This window comes from Aspergillus niger (genome assembly GCF_000002855.4).
Source record: "Aspergillus niger supercontig An16".
NCBI lineage: Eukaryota > Fungi > Ascomycota > Eurotiomycetes > Eurotiales > Aspergillaceae > Aspergillus > Aspergillus niger.
Genome location: NT_166531.1, coordinates 959,302 through 977,594, shown reverse-complemented (window position 1 = coordinate 977,594; position 18,293 = coordinate 959,302). Strand labels below are relative to the sequence as shown.

Genomic DNA, 18,293 nt, shown 5'->3' with positions numbered 1-18,293 from the left:
CACTCGCTGTAGGTTTAAAATTACCGAACTTAAATACTCGTGACTACTATAATTGCTTTGAGACAAAACAAATCCCTTGACGTTAGACGCTCAATAGGCACGTTATTTGAGGTTTTATTGCACAAATCTGTTTGATTTTGTCTTTCGGTTACAAGATAGCGGTCAATCTATAACCTCGGAGTAAAAGAACGATGCATCTGGCAAAGTTGAAGATGGTGAATCCTGCGATCCTCCTGGTTTGGCCTGCCTCACAGTCCAATGCTGACCTGTACTGTTCTTCCGCAACCCCTGCTGCCTCTCCCGCGAGATACCCGCCACAGCACTTATAAAGCGCACAGATTTGTATGCACTTGGAAGCCTCATAGAAGACTTATAGGCTTTGGAGCATGTCACTCACGCTACCTCAACATGACCAGAGCTACCAACTGGAACTCATTGTAGATCTTCAAGCATATGAGGGCGCTCACGACTGTCACCAAGCTGAGACACGGCACGGTATGTGGCGGCCTATGGGATCATAGCCAGCGTCTTTCCTGTTCCCTGATACTGATGTCCCTGTCTCGGTCCGGAAGCTGTTGGTGGACCTTCCGCCTCAGAGTGTTCCGGAGATTGGCAGGCCAGACGCCATCTGTGTTAGTCTTCTGTGTGCTGTATGGCTCAATGATCGATGCGAAACGTCTGGCAACCTTGAAAATATCATGGCGCTATTTCTGCCCGCAAGGTTTGAATGACATTGGCGTGTCAAGTCGCAGTCAGGAGCTCTGCTTCGCGCATACCGAGCTCTGTTCGGTCGCCGGAAAAGTCATACTCATCGCCGCTGCTATCGTCATCCTCTTCCGTGAAGGCTGCAGAGATCAGTTCGGCATACAGGGATTCGGTTGGCTTTCTCATGACCGTCCCTTTAGGTGTCCGGAAAAACCCGAGTTTCGGTGGACACAAGACAATCCGGGATCGCTGTATTTGCGCGTGCTCAGAGGCAACGGAATTAGCTTCGACGACAGATGGCCAAATGGCGTCCAGCAGCTCATCTCTGCTCATTTCTTGATATGAGCTTTGTCTAGCTTCAACGAGCAGAACTGGATCTGGGCGACCATTTCCCACAATCAAAGCCCCTGTCACATGAGGATCTCCCCTCAGGATAGTCTCCATGGGAATAGGCCACACTTTGAGCTTATTCTCTAGCACGATTATATCTTCGGTGCGCGAGTGAAAAAGCCACAAACCAGCTTTGGTGGGGTGAGGCTTGAAAAGATCTTTAGTGCGCCACGTGTGTACCTTGGGATAATTATGAGCAAGGGATAGATATGGCCGTGAGCTCTTAGTAGGGTGCAGAACCAGCTCATAGACGTCATCACCCACAGCCTGCATCTCAATTTCCGGACAATTGTTGAACTCGATATATTGCCACTCTCCTGGCTGGGGATTGAGCGCCTGGATGTGGCATGTCTCAATAGAGCCATACATCTGGCGTATATTTGTTACCTCACTTAGCTTATTCCCAACACTAGGTGCCAACGCCGCTCCACCACAAAGGATGAAATCAAGCCGTCGTGCCTGGTCATAAGCGCCTGGCTCAAGCACCCACTGCTCCACCAGAAATGGGGGAACATAGATGGCTCGTATCTGTGGCTGTTGTTTCATAATGGCGCTCAGCAGGGCCCCGCTTGGTGGGACAGTCAGAGGTCCCATGACAAAAGCAGCCGTACGTGAAATGAGAGGCAAAAGGGTGAAGGCATGGAGGCCAGCTAGCTGTTGATCCATGAGCTCAAGAATATGAAGAACGCATAGAGCAACTTACGTGGTGAGGCGGAAAGGGGGAGTAATAGCGTCCTGGTGGAGAGAAATTGAATTGATCTGCATTCTGCGCTCGGCGTCCCTCTGGGACAGACATGAATGTATCATTGTCAGCGCAGGCAAGGGTACCGTGGGTGTATTGAACCAGTTTTGGCTGGCCTGTCGTGCCGGAAGTGTGCAAAATCAGACAACGCTTGTTCTGGAATTCTTCGAAAGAAGCATTCCAATGAAATGGAGAGGACTTGGACTTAAAAAGCTCCGCCAGCGTTGGCACCTGCAAGGATTGCATGAAAGGGTCGAATTGCTGAAGGCTTTCTGCTGCCGAGCACATGACGTCCGCATAGAGAAGGCCATAGACGTTTGCTTCCTGCAAAAGGCCTAAATTCTGAATAGGGGTGTTTTGAGGCGAGACGAACATTGCCTGTCTCGAGTCAGTACTGGTAATTGGTTCTAAGAGAGGATAGACACATACATTCCACCCACACTTCATGAGCGCCAGCAGCAAAATGGGGTAGCGGAGGTCAGGAGGGCCAATGTAGGCCAGTGTTGTCTTTCTGGATACTCCATCAAAAGCGCGCTCCAGCCACCAAGCCATATGGTCTACGGCTGTGGCCATCTTTTTCACGCTGATGTCTTTGAATCCATCCGTGACGCTTTTAGTCTTGGGAATAGCAGCGAATACACGATCGGGCTCGTCATGGGCGTAGTAATCGAGAATGTCAGGAAGCAGCCGATGTCCTCTGAACTTTTCCCCGCCCCGAACCCACGACTCCGTGCCGTTACAAGCCACCATTTTATGTTATGGCAAAGACCGCCTAGTTCTCTAGTAGTTGGGATCTGAGGAGACCTGCCGATCTTCAAGGCCGTGATTGGAAATGAGGTCGTTGTCGGCTATGATATGACTGCCCGGGGGGGGATTGGCCGTGGCGGGCTATTTCAAACTCTTGTGGTGGGTAGGCAGTCAATAAGTGAACCATGTGCAAAGGATCTTAGCCCAAGCAAATGCCACAGACAGGATGCGACTAAGCACGTTTTCACCCCTCGTGGGAATCCATCAACCTGCGTGTCTAAGTCTGCACTAAATTGGTCTTTCGATCAATGATAGCTGGGCGACCCGTGCCTGCAACATGCATGATTAAGCCCGTGGGCCGCACCAGGAACCTCCGTGAAGAAGAGGAAACTAACAGGAAGACTGCCGTACTGTAAGTGTAATCGGCTGAACGGACCAGAAGAAGGTTCAGTCGATTGTAACTACTGACTAGCAAGCACACTTGAAAGTGGGCTCTTGCTTCGGAAATGGCCGCTGTCCCGCGCCACGACGACTGGCGGGCCGCTGGCACTTGTACCAACGAGTCTAGTAGTTCATACGCTCTTTTCATTTGGCCCCCTCCACCCCAGTTGTGCGCTCGTTGATGGTGGCCAGGTTTGAAACCCAGGACTAGCCTATCGTATGACATGGACGCACATAAGAGCACACATAAATCCCTATCATCTTCTTCACTGCACCATGTGGCGCCTGGATGGCCATGAGATGCTCCGCAGTTGTCTCGACTATTTGGTTAGCGGAATGATAGAAACACTAGGGAATGCCGATCAGCCTGGCTCAGGTGTGCGACCGTGGAATTGAAGACTGCTCCACAATTGCATCTGCGATTGTCGTTTCCAGATCAATTCCGCCCCGGTGTATCTTACACAGAAGTTGGCACGTACCGGCGGCCGGCCCAGATGGAATTTGCGATTGACGTCTTGACGGGCCGGCTCACCATGGTTGAAGGGTGGAGGCCAGCAATCGCGGGAACATCATTGCTCGAACCTTAGTTGCAGGATTCTTCCAAGAGCCGATAGAGGAAATCCTGGGAGACTAATGACTTCATTGACCGGCCACTCCCTTCCTGAAGCGTCCGATGTAGTCTCAATTTTGATGATTGTGTCCGTCGGTTTTGAGAACCGCGCTTGGAAATAAGCGGTGACGGTTTTAGTCGATGCCGAAGGAAGCGAGACCAGAGATAAATGGTCTCCATAAAATCCGTCGAGGCCGTCCGGCGAGACCATCATTGGGAGCGGATGATAAATGCGAAGTCCGCCGGGCCCATTCCGCTCGATCCTTTGATTCGCAGAACGGTTAATGGCGCACTCTCTTGTGCCCCCAATTAATCGACGGCGTCCGGAGAAAACGCCCGACCCAAAAAGTCATGGCTAAAGGATGGTCCTAGTATTAAGCACTGCACATGCAATTTCCTAACGGCTGCCAAAAAAAAATGCCGTCTTGGTTTTGAGATGAGTGGCTGCCAGAGCTTATTTGCCGAGCTTTCTGAGCAAATGTATGGGGTACTAGACTGGCACTATATGAAGGGTCCAGCCACAATGAGCAGGTGCCAGGCAGCATCCGCAATAGCGGGCGTGTTCAACTCTATGTATGTTGCATCGCAGGCTCGTCGTCAAAGGTGGACTCACAGCCGATGTCTGAGAGCTCTAGACACTGTTGAGAAAAAGGATATTAGACCTGCTATAGCAAAGTGAGGAGCAGCATCAAACCTCCGATATATTATTCTATCGGGCAAGCAATAGTCTAGAGATCCATAAGTGGGCGGTTGAGTCTAACAGTAGCCCACAGGTACATCTTCAGTGTGTAAAGCATGCGTCGGTTTGTCAAGAAACGGACTCCGTCTATTCCATCCGTGGTCGCATCTTGCAAGTCAGGGAGTCGATAAAAAAATGAGAGACAAGACGTTTCTAAGAAGATCATAGACCCACGGCGATCTTGTTAGCCTGGCTAGCAGTCATTAAGACGAAGCACACATGTCCTTACCAGAGGTGCTACGTGCTCTCAGTTCGGGGAGGTTTTCCAACTGAGTGTGTAGCGGCCTGGCTGAGAATCGTACGTGCAAGTTGAAAAAGACTGCAAAAAATCTCTTCCCTTGATGAAGTGGTCGCGCTCATCTTCGGCTCTTGAGACTAGAATTGCCTAGTTTATGCAAGAGAGCTGCGCCGCAAGCTGGACTACAACCAAATTCGACTATAGTGCACTAGTGAGGGGGGCTACAAATATGACAGGGGTGTTGTGACTGTGAATATGTGAGCGCAGAAGATCGCAGTGCAATGAGGAGATGAAGATGAATGAAGTACTAGAAGTTGATCTCTACGCTTTGTTTACATCATGGGTGATTTCGGTGGTTTCTTTGTCCTAATGCGCCTCAGTCCCCCCGCCGCCCCGTTTAATATAAATAGCATCAGGCCCACTGGGATAGATCATTTCTTTGGAGTTCCTATATTTACTACTGAGTCACGAGCGTGTATAATCAGCAAATTTGCCCGTTTCGTAAAGCTGATGTGCACTGTCCAGAGTTTGCTTTGACCCTCTTCAGCATTGGGCAGGCTGTCACGCCTCTTAACGCAGGATCCAACTGGAGCTTGCTGATATTGCAACGCATACCTAGCCAAAAATAAGATTCTTGATGTATTGCCCAATCTTGCTCACTGTTCCGGTATCTGCCTCATAACCAACAGCCGCCCTTGCCCGATCTTCTTCATCAAAAGCAGCCGCCGCCGAAAAGTCCATTTCTGACGGACGAACCAGCTTGGAGCGATAGTAGATCTAAAAGAACGGTTATTGAATATCCTGAAACATTCCGTCGACCGATACTCACCTTGTAGCCGAAGTAATCAAAGAAGAATAGAGGCGCCGCAATGTAGGATGAAAACCAGCTCTTTGCAGATCCCTTCTCGCCGAAGGGGAAGCACGCTAGGTAGAATTCGCACCCTGCGATAAAAAGGACCACAACGAGACCAACGAACTGGGCGTAGGGTGCTGTTCGGTCTCGGAAAGGCAATGTCTTCTTATCGATGCCCTGCGCAGCAAGACCCTGTCGAAATCGAATATGAGAGATGAAGATGCCGGACCACTGGAATAAGGCGGATACAGATACCTGTAGGAATGTCAGTCATAGGGCAACTCTGAGCATGAATATGTGATATACTAACCAGAGATGAAAACCAGCCATAGACGGTAGCTCCGGTGTCGTTACAATTGAGATAGCATAAAGCCCCTCCTATAGTAAGGCTGAGGGCTAGAGAGACGTAGGGCCTCCCGGCAGTGTCCTTGCGGCCGAAGAAGGGATGCAGAATGGCCATGTCGGACAAGGCTGCAAGACTACGGCTAGCGATATAGGCACTGGTAATGCCACAGCTGATCACTGTCAGGAATATGAAGCCGTTTATGATGTGTGCTAGCCACATCACGCCTGCACGCTCGATGGCAATGACAAAGGGGCTTCCTAATGTGCCACTTCCATTGATGAGGTTGTCGTCATCATAAGGAACGCACATACCCACAAGCCAAACATTTACCACGAAGAACGAAAACATGCGCCAGAACACTGGGTATACGGTTCTCTTAATGGTTCGGCGGGGGTCCTTCGCTTCTCCAGCAATGACCGCAATATGCTCTCCGCCACCGAAGCTGAACAGCGCTTGGACAAACGCCTTAGAAATACCTTTAATGCCGTTGTTGAATGCGCCGGGATTGCGCCAATAGCGAAACTCGATCGGTCCATGTGTGGCCGGGATACCACCCGATGTCATGATAAACATGAAGAAAATCATGACAAATATCGCCAGGACCTTGACAAAAGACATGATGTACTCAACATGCCCGTAGATCCGGACACCGAAACAATTGGCCGCGGCAATGACAACCAGAAAGATTGTGATATACGCTGCAAGTGGGACAACCTCTGTTGCTGGCCAGAATTCAAGCACAGAGACAGCTGCAGTTATTTCGGCAGGAATACAGATCACCCACTACCAGCAATGATGAGTCGACCATACATCATCTGATTTGACTGAGGTACCTACCGAGAACCAGAAGTTGATTCCGACGGCGAACCCAAATGCGGGTTCCACGTACTCGATGCATTGTCTGATAAATCCACCATGGACCGGCTTAAAGGTCGTCATTTCTCCGATGGAGGTATACTGTAGGTACACTACAAATCTAATATTGGCGTCACGTCAGCAAATCAGTAATAATAGGGCAGCTTGACGGACTTACGCAGTGATGGTGTATGCAACGGCGATGCCACCAGGGCCAGCTACATGCTGCGATTAGTTTCCAAAGCTTTGCTGCTTCGCTCAAAGGAGCCTTACCATATTTCAATGCAGTGCCTGTACCGACCCATCTAGATGAGATTGTCAATCACAGTGCGCCAGCAGCTTATAAGGTATGCCCTACAAGCCAGTTCCCACGCCAGCACCAAAGGTCATCATCATAATCTGACGACTACCGAGCGACCGGTGATAGCCAACATCCTCGTTTGCTCCTAAGAGCTCACAGTCTCCCTTGGCAACATCCTTTTCAGGATCGTTGGCGTCGACAACGGTGTCCTTAATGTTCACTTTCTCTGTCATAGTAACGGTAGCTTACCCCGCTGGTTACATTGGCATCGAAGAGAGGGTCTATAGCGGCATTTTATACGCCAATTCTGGTGAATATCATAATGTGTATGATAAGTGCCATTGGCCATTATGACCGCCGTATCTGAAAAGCGGCAACGAAATGGAGATATTGCGTCCGAGATAAGCTAGGTTGGAGGTTTGATAGCGACTCGCGGCGTTAACAGCCAGTTGTAGATAATAGTACGGAGTAGTCCGAGTCTCTCCCCATTACTGTATTAGGAAAAGCTGGAGTCTAGTAGAAGCAAAAGTGGGGTTGCTGATCATCTGTGCTGTATGACCCATGTCTCCTAGTTTGGAGTCAGGTGTATAAGAAGGTAGACCAATGGCTTAGGCAAGTCGAACAACAGCCAAACCTTCAGTCACTCTCCCAATTATTCTCATTTGGTCCCTACGATAGATCAGCACCAGTACCAGCACCATGACCGGCAGTAAGAATGTGGTGTTCGACATTGTCGGCACACTGGTCTCCTACGACGTCCTCTTCGATGCGATCGACACGCAACTGGGCGACCGTCTCCGTGCGGAGGGAATCAAGCCTTCCTTGCTAGGATACACCTGGATCGAGGTCGCAGAACGCGAGTACACGTATCTGAGCTTGTCGGGCCAGTACAAGACCTTCGCTACTTGTCTGGAGTTGCTCTTCTGGCGAATGCTCAAGATGGCTGGCATCCAAGACCCGCGAAGCTTTGCCACAAAGAGCGATCTTGAGTTTATCATGAGTAGGTATGCCAAACTTGGACTCCGTCCGGGAGCGGCCGAGTGCGTCACTAAGCTGCGTGATGCTGGGTTCACTGTCTGGGCGCTCACAGCGGGGGACGCCGCGAGAGTGGGGGGATATTTCGCCAACGCTGGTCTTGAATGGCCCGCAGAGAATCTGAAATCCTGTGACTCGCAGGGAATAGGCAAGCCAGACCTGCGGGTGTACCAGCCGCTCTTCGAGCAGCTTTCCCAACACGGACAACCCTGGTTTGCTGCTGGGCATATGTGGGACGTTTCGGCGGCTCGCCGTGCGGGGTGAGTACAGATGCACTAAATGATGCGTTATCTCGGCGGAGACAGGATTAGCTCACATTTGACACACAGATATAAAGGAGCGTACTGCACCATCTGGGAGAAGGAGCCGATTGTGGAATTATTTGGAGAGATGGAAGTCATGGCAGAGACTCTGCCCGCGATGGCTGACAAGATAATTAGTGCGGAAAACAATTGAGCAGGGAGAGGTTGACGGCCGAGGGGCAGGCATATCGGCACTAGCTTGGTCACTAGATACTAGTAGTTTAGGGAGCGCGTCAGCTACTGATAGGAAAGATACATGTCAGTGTACCATGCAAGTGAGTAGAAGGAGGTTGGAGCTGGTCATTTAGATATATTAATAGCATATAAAATTCCACCTTTGTACCCTTGGAGATCCCTTTCAACGTTGATGGTTCTCCGATGATTGGTTTACATGCTACAGAGCGTCATTGTCCAGGTACTTCAGAATGATAGCTGGAGGCTCCGCTGCTTGTTGTAACTCATCCAGGAGGGGACGCAGGTTCGCACAGCGGTATTGAAAGCGACAAGAATGTCTCGTGCGTTCTGGAGACGCCAATAGCCTTCTACGCTCTGCACAAGAACAAGATTCTCGTGTTGATTCCTATGATTACGGCTTAGTGTTCGGCAGCGGTCAACCCGGGAACGACCAGCACTTGCACTGCAAGATATACAATTTTCGAAATCTTCTGGGTGACTTTATAGTTACCTTCTTTCAATCGATAAGGCGTTGACCCCCCAAAAAAAACAGAGATTTGCTTGACATTAGGGGGTAGCGGTGATCAGTTGTCTATATATCCGTAATCTGCATCAAAGAAGGGAGGAGTATGAGGGAGCAACATAGAACATGGGATGCCACGCCAAGGCTCAAGGCAGGTTAGGTAATGGTCGGTACCATATATTACAAGCAAGTCATGAGTGAACAGAAAGCGGTTGACAAATTTAGGATATGCCGAAAAGCAAGGAATATGCCTTAGAGTCGCGCGTTGGATAGATCGCTGGGAGAGACACCATAGATCTAAGAAGCGTTGATATAGAAGATCCATGTGTTGATAAGCCTATTCTGAGATGTTCGAGTCTTTCTCCACTCGTCAGAATATACTGACGCCTTTGCATTCTCGCTCCATGATTTGCCCACCTGAAATGCTTCTAGTCACTGGTCTATAATGAATAATACCGTTCCTATGAATCCATTTTGCAGGCTATCGTATGTTTAAATGGCCCAGATAAGTCCGGCGAGGACGCTATCACATGTCAGTTGCTGCTCTTGGCCGATCACTGCTACTTTGTATTCTCTGATAAGCTGATAGACTCAGTAGGCCGCGCATACACAGTAACAACTCATTGCCACCCACAAATCATACCCACTTATGCTTTCTCGGTCATGTCGATGTTCAAATTGAGAAAGAGATCGGCACTGCTTTGGGTCAGGTACATGATGGCTGTGGGTGAGCCACAGGAACGATCGCCACGTCCTGGTACCAGGTACCAGTCTAAACTTATTTAGGCAACTTCCTCCACGGCCTCCCCGGGGCTCCGCGGGGACTAAACCCCATACTATCAGGTACTTTTTCTGAGATTGAAGTATAAGACGAGCGATGGCTGAGCGGCCTCATCAGCAGTTCACTTTCAATCCAAGCACTTTTCTAGACACTTTTCCAATATGCCAGCTATAAATAAGGTAAGCTTATACAACTTCAGCTATATTATCTAACTAACATGTCTAATCAGGCCATCATCATCGGTGCAGGCCCCGCCGGCCTCGCTGCCGCCCTCCAACTGCACCGTAACAACAACATCGCCATTACCGTATACGAGTTACGGCCAGAACCAACCACTCTGGGCGGTGCTATAGGTCTATTCCCAAATGGGATGCGCTTGGTTCATCGACTAGGGCTTCATGAGGAAGTTGTCGCCCGCGGATTCTCCGTCACCGACATGGAAATTCACTCGCTGCCAAACGGTGATATTGCCAAAGTCGACATTTCCGGCTGGGCAAATCGGCAAACTGGCTTCGAATATTTGCGCATACGTCGCAAGGACCTTCAGGGTGTTCTACTTGACGCCGTTGCAAAAGACCAAATTCCTGTCCACTACAACAAGCGCATTATTTCAGTCACCGAGTCAACAACAGATGTCACCGTAACCTTTTCCGACGGTTCAACTGATACAGCCGATATCCTGCTCGGATGCGATGGACTTCACTCTAGTGTCCGTCGACTTCATGTTGACCCGTCCATTGTGCCCGAATACTCCGGTATCGCGGGAACGCAGTCCATCATTGACTGCACAGGGCTCCCGGAGGAGCTAAGTACACATGCCAACGCTTTTCTCACTCGCACTGGTATTCTGGCAATGATGCCGTGCTCTCCGTCTGGGGATGAGCTCTTCTGGTTCTTCTCCCGGGAAACACCTATCCCTCACTCGGAATCTGGCAATGCACGAGATGGGTGGGAGGAGCGACGTCAGAAAGAGGTTGCAGAATATAAGGACACTATTCTGAACATCATCGGAGAAGGCAAGGGTAAATGGCCGGAGGCATTGACAGGGATGGTCAATCGGACGGACGCTGTTGGGTTTTATCCCATCTTCCGGCTCCCGCTGGGCGGGAAGTGGTATACTTCTCGAACGGTGCTGCTCGGGGATGCAGCGCATGCGATGCAGCCTCATGCGGGCCAGGGAGTGTCTATGGCATTGGAGGATGTGTTTCTGCTATCGCGATTACTGAAAGATGATCAGCGGAGTTTGGAAGACGCATTTGCCAAATACGAGGAGATCCGCAAACCGCGCATCACGGAGATATACAATCTGGCTGCCAAGAACGGAAAGATGCGAAAAGATGTCAGTCCGTGGGGGTTGCGGATGAAGGAGTACATGGCGTGGGCTGCTTATGGGCTATATAACCGATTAGGGTTGGAATCTTGGGGGATTGGTCAGAAGCATTTGGTCTATGATATTGACGAGGCCAAGATCTGATTGGGCTTGAAATTTTCTCTTTTTCTTCTTTTTTCTTTTCTCTTACTGTGAATATTTTCGGAGGGGTTCGGACTCTCTACTCATTTCTGTACCTTAATGCGGCGCTAATAGCAATGTCTCGGAAGCGGTTATCATGTTGGGAACTCCATTAACCGGGAAGCTCTACGAGTGGTCTATTCAAACCTAGAATAGATGCACGGTGTCAGGTATAATGACTCGTATTATCCATGTCCTAGGGGTATGGCAAAAGCGCAGACACCAGCCGGGTCATGATGAGCCAGGGATAGATGCAGCAGGATGTCATGTCATGCATTGACTGGAGACGACGACAGCCCTGCTAAATGCTCAGCCATAGTATGATGGAGCTCACCCCCTGAAGTGGCTGTACTGTGTGTAAAGGGGATCGGGGTACTACTGGTGCCAGGATTTAGGGCGCCGTGACTAGTTCCAATTCTACTATTCATGCATTCTCCCCCCCCAGAGGTAAACGGGGCACAAGGGACTGATTCAAGAAGGAAGGTGATAAAAGAAACTGTTGAGAATTCAGCAGCAGCAGTAGTAGTAAGTAGTTAGTAATTAGTATCCAGTGGAGCCCAAATGAGAGTGTTTTTGTGTGTGTCTGAAGTTTAATCAACAACGGGTTCGGCTGGGTCAGGGAAAAAAAAATAAACAAAAAGAAACATCCACCATCCCCTCCACCACGAGGAATTGAAGAAAAATAAAAAAAATAAGTGAAAAAGAAAAACGGGAAGCCGGACTTGCCCAGTCATCGGCATCCTCCCTGCGAAAGCATCCGGGGGGCTATAAATATAATGATCCCATGGTCCAATGGTAAGCAGTGCATGGCCCCTGGTCCCGGCGTGATCCCCCTCTCTTTCTGGCCCAGCGTGCTCTCCACCCTCATTATAGTAACAGCGACTATCGCGAAATAACCACCGTCTAGCCTGCAACGTCTGAGACAAATCTCTAACCTTAGTAACAAGCGGCCGTGCGGTGACGATTCTTCAGCTGGGCCATCACTGGGCCGATCCCTCCTTCTCTTTGATTACTATGGGGGAGTCGTTTAGCTGCCAGTGGGATTGGCTGGTGGTTGCGGTGCTGGGCGTCCATTCGATGCTATTTGTGCCCATTCGTCAGCGTGGTGGGAGGCCGTACTGACGGTATATATATATGGAGTAAGATGCCTGGATTGTGAGGGCGCAATGGTGCTTTTACTATCTTAATAATCCTTCATCTCAGCATTAGCATCATCATCATCGCTCTACCTCCCTGCCTCGCTGCTCTATATTAAGTACTGTTATAGTGAAGTTAAATTACTTAAGTTACTATTTCCCGTCTAACTGAACCACGGTCGAGCAATCGTATTGAAGGTGCGTATTTATCCGTTTTTTTCCCCAAATCTTCTTTCGTTTCTTTCCCTTTCGGATCAGCGTCAGCCTCAACGCTCGACCGCCTTCCCGAACGAACGAGACAACTCTTTGCTGGGCCCCAAATCCACTTCTTCCCCCATCAATAATCCCAGATTATCATCCATCCATTCATTCCCCCCCGGCAAAGCTATCCCCCCCCCATTTTCCCTGGCCTCCTCCTCATTCCTGTATTCTTTAATTTTAGGGGGAGGGGCTTCATCACTAATTCCCAATCTTCTCCCCTCCTTCCCACACATTCAACATTCAAAGCTTCCACCGAATTCTTCGTACTTATCCTTGGCCATTATCCGACCGCAGTTCTGGCCAGCCTTGCCTGCTGCTGCCTGATTCTTATTCCGTTCCGGGTTCCGCCAGGGCTCGTCAGCGCCCTCGCATTGTTTCGACCCATTCGTGCATTCTCGCTTCATCTTGCTAGGGATCCGAGATCCCAGCCGGTTGTGAAATTAAAAAAATGGCTCAACAACAGACTGATAATGTGATGCGAAGGTATGTTCCGCCAATGTTGTCGTCCCTGTGTTCGGTTTCCCACCTGAGGCCATCATGTTATCTACTGCCGATTTCTGGTTCCCGTTATCAGCCCACCCGCTGTCACTCGACCGGATTGCTCGTATAGAGGGGTGCGGGGGTGCAGCCAGCCCCCGATGCAACATCCATGCTATGACGAATGGGGCCCTGAGCTGACCTGCATGTAGAAAGTTGGTGATCATCGGGGATGGTGCCTGTGGGAAGACCAGTCTGCTGAGCGTCTTCACCCTGGGCTATTTTCCAACCGTAAGTCAACCCTCTTCTCCAATGCGCTGATCGATGGAGTTTCATTGGCTAACCGGTTTCTGATCTGTAGCACTATGTTCGTACCTATCACCTCCTTCGCTGACTACCTAGCATGCATCTGACTGTCGCCTATCAATCAGGTTCCGACGGTATTCGAAAACTATGTGACGGATTGCCGAGTGGATGGCCGTTCGGTTCAATTGGCACTATGGGATACTGCTGGTCAGGAAGATTACGAACGATTGCGTCCACTCGCCTATTCCAAGGCGCATGTGATCCTCATTGGGTTCTCCGTGGACACGCCCGATTCGCTCGAGAACGTCAAACACAAGGTTGTCTGACCATCTAGTCACTGTTGGACTACGCTGACTGGTTGCTTATAGTGGATTGAAGAAGCGAACGAACGATGTCCGGGTGTCCCCATCATCCTTGTCGGGTTGAAGAAAGATCTGCGGGAAGATCCTCTGGCCGTCGAGGAGATGAGAAAGAAGTCGCTAAAGTTCGTGACGCCCAAAGAAGGAAGCGATATTTCAACGCAGATCGGAGCCCGCAAGTATCTCGAATGTTCCTCGTTAACCGGCGAGGGCGTCGACGATGTATTCGAGGCGGCCACGCGTGCCGCGCTTCTGACGTTCGACAAGCGAAAAAGCTCCTGTTGCATTGTGCTATAATGGGGAAATGACGACTTTGCGATAGATAACGTCGCCGACTCTGATGGTATTTCAGCGATATTGCATGCCAGCCATGATGGGTTCATTTGCTATGCGCTTTTGAGCATGTTGCAGTTGCAATTGCAGTTGCCGCGCGAACCACGCGTGAGCCAGTTTGAATTGGATTTCGAAGAAAAGGGAGAAAGTGAGGAGACGGATGTTGAATCGATATATCTTGCATTTGCGGCGTTTGGGAGGGCCTCTTCTTTGTGTTCGAATATCAATTTCGCATGTTGACATACCCTTGGTCTCCGGGGGGACACGCTTGGTGACATTCGTTAGTCATTCCTTTGGTGTTGCCGTCTTTGTTTGCGTTGTTTTCTGATTCTTCTGATGTGTCTTACTGTCACTAGCGGTTATACCTGTATTGAGAAATTGTATCCACCTACCAGTCTACACCACTCCAGACTCTCCAGTAGATACACAGTACACAGTATGCAGTATGCGGTAGTCACCAAGAACCAACCCATAATATAGTAACATATTATACAAACAAAACAGAGACACATACATAACAATAATATAACACAAACCCATCCATCCATCCATCCATACCCTCCTAAACTAATCCACTCTATTTTCTATCCCAATCTCATCTCATCTTCCTTCCCTACACCCCATCCTTCTCCTTCGGAGAACCTCCCTTCCCCTTAAGTCTCCTTCCATAAATTCCCCTCCTCCGGAGAAAATCGTAAAATCCCTTTAATCCCTCTTCCACTCATGATTCCACCCCTCCCTACTCGGCCCCTCCGTCTGCAACCGCGCATACTCAATAGGAACCAAATCCCTAAACACACCCGTCTTGATCATACTCTTCCGGAACAGCTTTCCACCGTCTCCAGCACCCGTGCGCAGTTCCTCACACGCAGCCTGCATCGCCTGCCACTGTCTCTGCAGCTCCAGCTCGTGCTTCCGTCGCTGCTGCCCCTGGTACAGGTTCCAGGCGCGGTGGATCGTCCAGTGGCGGAGGAAGCGAGTGCGGGAGAATCGAAGGGGACGGGGAGTGAGTGGGTGGTGGAGGAAGTAGCGGATCAATGCTGTTCAATTTATAATTAAACTTCGGTTAGTAGCTGTGGTTTGATTGGGATGGGATAGGGTTTGGGGGAACGGACTGATTCTGCGGTCGCCGCGGAATCCGGACTCTTTTCTCTTTTGGAGCGAGATGGTTGTGCTGAATTGGGATTGAGGCTGGAGTTGGGATTGGCGGAGGGTGTTGGTGATGGTGTTGCTGGTGAGGGTTGGGCGGGTCATTGGGATGCGGAAGACCGATGCCAGGGAGGCGAGGACCGGGGAGAGGGTGCGCATTTTGGTGGTGTTTCCTCTCTCTCTCTTTCTTTTTTCTGTCTCTGGGGGATCGGTGCTGAGTTGAGGTTTGGTGGTGGTGGAGGTGGTGTTTCTGAGAATGTTCGGAAGACAGACACTGCGCGCCGGAGCGGAAGTTTGATTAGTTGACTTACTGGGTTAGGCTGGTTGGTCGGTTGGTTTGGTTATCTGCCGCGCGCTAAGTAAGCGCGGGTTTTCTGCCTTATTTTGTACGCCGTAGTACTATACTACTATACTACTATACTATTGACTCACTGGGATTAATTTGTAAAGTCTTGTTGACAATTACTGTTACTTATAGAAAATATTGAAATGGTACGTATTCACACTTTTACCTAAGGCATCTGCCCAAGCTCATCGCTCGTCATCAATTGCAAGGAGGTAAAAAAAGAACCAGCAAAGAGTGTATCTCAATCCATCAGCCTAAACGCCAGAAATGCATCCATCGCTTCTCCCCAAACTGATACTTCCCCAGCTATCAACTACCAGCCTTCCCGACCCGCTTCTTCGAACGATCGTAGTTCAGCACCTTGCGGCGTCGGTGTGTCTGCGCCAATTTCCACCGACAGTATAAAACCAACGCATCCTTCAATAGCACAAACGCACATCCGCCAACTACGCTCCGGCCCCAGCGGGTCTGCAGCAGTCCTGGTCGGACCTTTCCCAGAGTAGATGGCGTCGTCCATGAAGTTGGCAAGAGGTACTTCAACAGCCCGCCCATCGACGCAGATATGGCGGGAAACGCAAGTGCTCCGAGGATGATATCCGCCAGACTGCTTGTGTCGGCTACCAGCTCATCCCGTCGTCCCAAGCCCAAGGGTTGGCCGTTTCCACCCTGGTTCTGCCCTTGTCCACCCTGCGCATTTCCTCCATTAAAGCCGAACAAGCCCTGCGGCCCATCTTCGTTGCCCATGCGTAGCTCCAAATCGATCTCCATCAGAACACCGTTGTCATCATTAGGTGGGTCTGGCTCGGGATGTTCGGGCGGCGCATTATCATCAAACTCATTGACATCCGACTGGCGCGGTTGTACTTCCGCAATCCACCTCCGCTCCAACTTGCCGAACATTCTCTCGTAGATACTGCCGTAAAAGCTTTTCAGATACGGAAGAGCGGCAAACGTGACTGCCGCACTGGGCGGCCAGAGATCCAACTCCAGCTCCTGTCCGGGTTGATGTGTGGCAAAGAACATCACGGGGATGGCGGGGAGAAGACCATCTGCATACCGAGTGCGCGAGAAGATCAACACGAGCGGGATGAGGGGCAAGCCCAGGTTAAGCCCCGAATTCCATGCCCCATCTGCCGTTTCCTCCAAGATCTGGCGAGCCTCGTCTGTCCCAAAGACAAAATACATCGAGTATACTCCGTGCGCACAGCACCCCGCCCACACGGTTGCCCCCAACGTAAATACCATTCCTGGAAGAACCATCCGACCCGCGAGGCGTTCAACCAGTCGCACTACATCCACAATATAGCTTCGGGGACGGGAAACGATAATTTCAGTCTTGCATTGCGGACACAGCATCTTTGCGTCATGGCCGTTGCGCCTCCGCGATCGGGGATTCTCGAGATCCGCCAACCAGTCGAGCAGGCAAGCTTCGTGGGCGGTCAAGGCGCAAGGACATGGCGAGCGCCATTGTGAATTGAGGGGAGAGTCCTCGGTCTCATCTGTATAGCAAATCCAACATCTGCGTGGTTCCTCACCAGACGCATCGGCGAGGGTCGGACTCGTCGGGGAGCCACCGGCGGTGGCGGTATCCGAGGTGCCGTTGAGCAGGACGGTATCGCTAGTTTCAAATGATTCCGTTGATGAAGCGCTGCTGGTTATATTCGTGGATACGCTGTTCTGTTGAGTAGTGGAGGTAGTATTATTATCAGATGATTGTGGCCGACTAGAGGCCGAATAACCTGGGAGGGAAGCCATGATGTGGGAGACGCAAGAGGGGGTGGATACAACAGTAGTAGAGGAGTGGACGGGGAATTACGGAAACAAGCACTGCATCATGTGTGGAGAGGGAGGTTAGTCAAGTTGGGTCAGTCACCAGACGGTGAGAGAGAGAGAGAAAGAGAGAGAACTTGGAGGCGAGAACGGAGGGGAGAGAGAGTTGAGAGTCACAGCCCTATTAGGCAGCTCCAACATCTGCACTCTGCCCCAGCAGAAGCAGCAGTAGCAGAAGCAAATATCTCAGTCAGCAAGTCAGACGGTGTCTCAGTCGGACCCAGACTCTTAGTACCAGCTGGAAGAAGGACAAGACTACTACTGTTACTTACTCCGTACTACTTTTCCCACTTCCCAGCCCCCCGCTAGTGACCTTCGGATGTGAACCGCGGCTGTTCGGCGGCGAAACATAAAGGCGCGCATTCCGCGGACCCCAATTGCTCGGCTATCACGTGATGCCTAGTCAATCACCTCACTTTGCGCCATCATGGCGGATGCAGCAATCTTGATGACTTTTCCATAGACTAACTGCTCACTAGTGAAATTAGCATCCTCTACGTAGCTGCTCCAGTCAGCACTAATCATCGCGTCATTCAGGAACACTCCTCCCTTTTCAATGCCTCATGATAGTATTTCTCCAAGGTCATACAAAAGATTACAGCAACATAAGGATTATATACAGCTGGATTTCCCACAACATTCGAGGCAACTTTTGCGCGCAAGCCATAATGCAAACGGTGAAAATGGAGGGAGAAAAAGAAAAAAAAAAAAAAGATAAGGAGGTCCAAGCCCAGCTAGAGGTCAATTTCAGCCCAGGACCGCTGTACAGGACTGAGTGGAGCCATTATAGAATGCTCTTCGCGG

At 50.4% G+C, this 18,293-nt stretch overlaps 8 protein-coding genes across 8 annotated transcripts; 5 read left to right on the top strand and 3 right to left on the bottom strand.

Annotated features, from left to right (window-relative positions):
* Positions 1 to 741: 741 nt before the first annotated feature.
* On the bottom strand, positions 742 to 2,587 carry An16g04250 (uncharacterized protein; the record flags this gene model as incomplete). The annotated part of the gene is made up of 3 exons (XM_001397699.1): positions 742 to 1,749; positions 1,799 to 2,215; positions 2,267 to 2,587. 3 exons carry the CDS (start codon positions 2,585 to 2,587, stop codon positions 742 to 744), a joined length of 1,746 nt encoding a protein of 581 aa, XP_001397736.1.
* Positions 2,588 to 3,301: 714 nt separating this feature from the next.
* An16g04240 (uncharacterized protein) lies at positions 3,302 to 3,612 on the top strand (the record flags this gene model as incomplete). Its single annotated transcript, XM_059745088.1, has 2 exons — positions 3,302 to 3,401; positions 3,461 to 3,612. The coding sequence occupies 2 exons, from the start codon at positions 3,302 to 3,304 to the stop codon at positions 3,610 to 3,612; spliced, it is 252 nt and encodes an 83-aa protein (XP_059604780.1).
* Positions 3,613 to 5,227: 1,615 nt separating this feature from the next.
* An16g04230 (uncharacterized protein) lies at positions 5,228 to 7,200 on the bottom strand (the record flags this gene model as incomplete). Its single annotated transcript, XM_001397697.1, has 7 exons — positions 5,228 to 5,389; positions 5,442 to 5,720; positions 5,776 to 6,594; positions 6,649 to 6,787; positions 6,845 to 6,884; positions 6,940 to 6,971; positions 7,025 to 7,200. 7 exons carry the CDS (start codon positions 7,198 to 7,200, stop codon positions 5,228 to 5,230), a joined length of 1,647 nt encoding a protein of 548 aa, XP_001397734.1.
* A 466-nt stretch (positions 7,201 to 7,666) lies between these two features.
* On the top strand, positions 7,667 to 8,458 carry An16g04220 (uncharacterized protein; the record flags this gene model as incomplete). The annotated part of the gene is made up of 2 exons (XM_001397696.3): positions 7,667 to 8,262; positions 8,332 to 8,458. 2 exons carry the CDS (start codon positions 7,667 to 7,669, stop codon positions 8,456 to 8,458), a joined length of 723 nt encoding a protein of 240 aa, XP_001397733.1.
* Positions 8,459 to 9,999: 1,541 nt separating this feature from the next.
* Positions 10,000 to 11,256, top strand: An16g04210 (uncharacterized protein; the record flags this gene model as incomplete). Its single annotated transcript, XM_001397695.1, has 1 exon — positions 10,000 to 11,256. The coding sequence occupies one exon, from the start codon at positions 10,000 to 10,002 to the stop codon at positions 11,254 to 11,256; it is 1,257 nt and encodes a 418-aa protein (XP_001397732.1).
* Positions 11,257 to 13,137: 1,881 nt separating this feature from the next.
* On the top strand, positions 13,138 to 14,128 carry An16g04200 (uncharacterized protein; the record flags this gene model as incomplete). The annotated part of the gene is made up of 4 exons (XM_059745087.1): positions 13,138 to 13,172; positions 13,379 to 13,457; positions 13,598 to 13,789; positions 13,841 to 14,128. 4 exons carry the CDS (start codon positions 13,138 to 13,140, stop codon positions 14,126 to 14,128), a joined length of 594 nt encoding a protein of 197 aa, XP_059604779.1.
* A 759-nt stretch (positions 14,129 to 14,887) lies between these two features.
* An16g04190 (uncharacterized protein) lies at positions 14,888 to 15,619 on the top strand (the record flags this gene model as incomplete). The annotated part of the gene is made up of 2 exons (XM_059745086.1): positions 14,888 to 15,204; positions 15,280 to 15,619. 2 exons carry the CDS (start codon positions 14,888 to 14,890, stop codon positions 15,617 to 15,619), a joined length of 657 nt encoding a protein of 218 aa, XP_059604778.1.
* Positions 15,620 to 15,968: 349 nt separating this feature from the next.
* Positions 15,969 to 17,414, bottom strand: An16g04180 (uncharacterized protein; the record flags this gene model as incomplete). The annotated part of the gene is made up of 1 exon (XM_001397692.1): positions 15,969 to 17,414. The coding sequence occupies one exon, from the start codon at positions 17,412 to 17,414 to the stop codon at positions 15,969 to 15,971; it is 1,446 nt and encodes a 481-aa protein (XP_001397729.1).
* Positions 17,415 to 18,293: the final 879 nt, after the last annotated feature.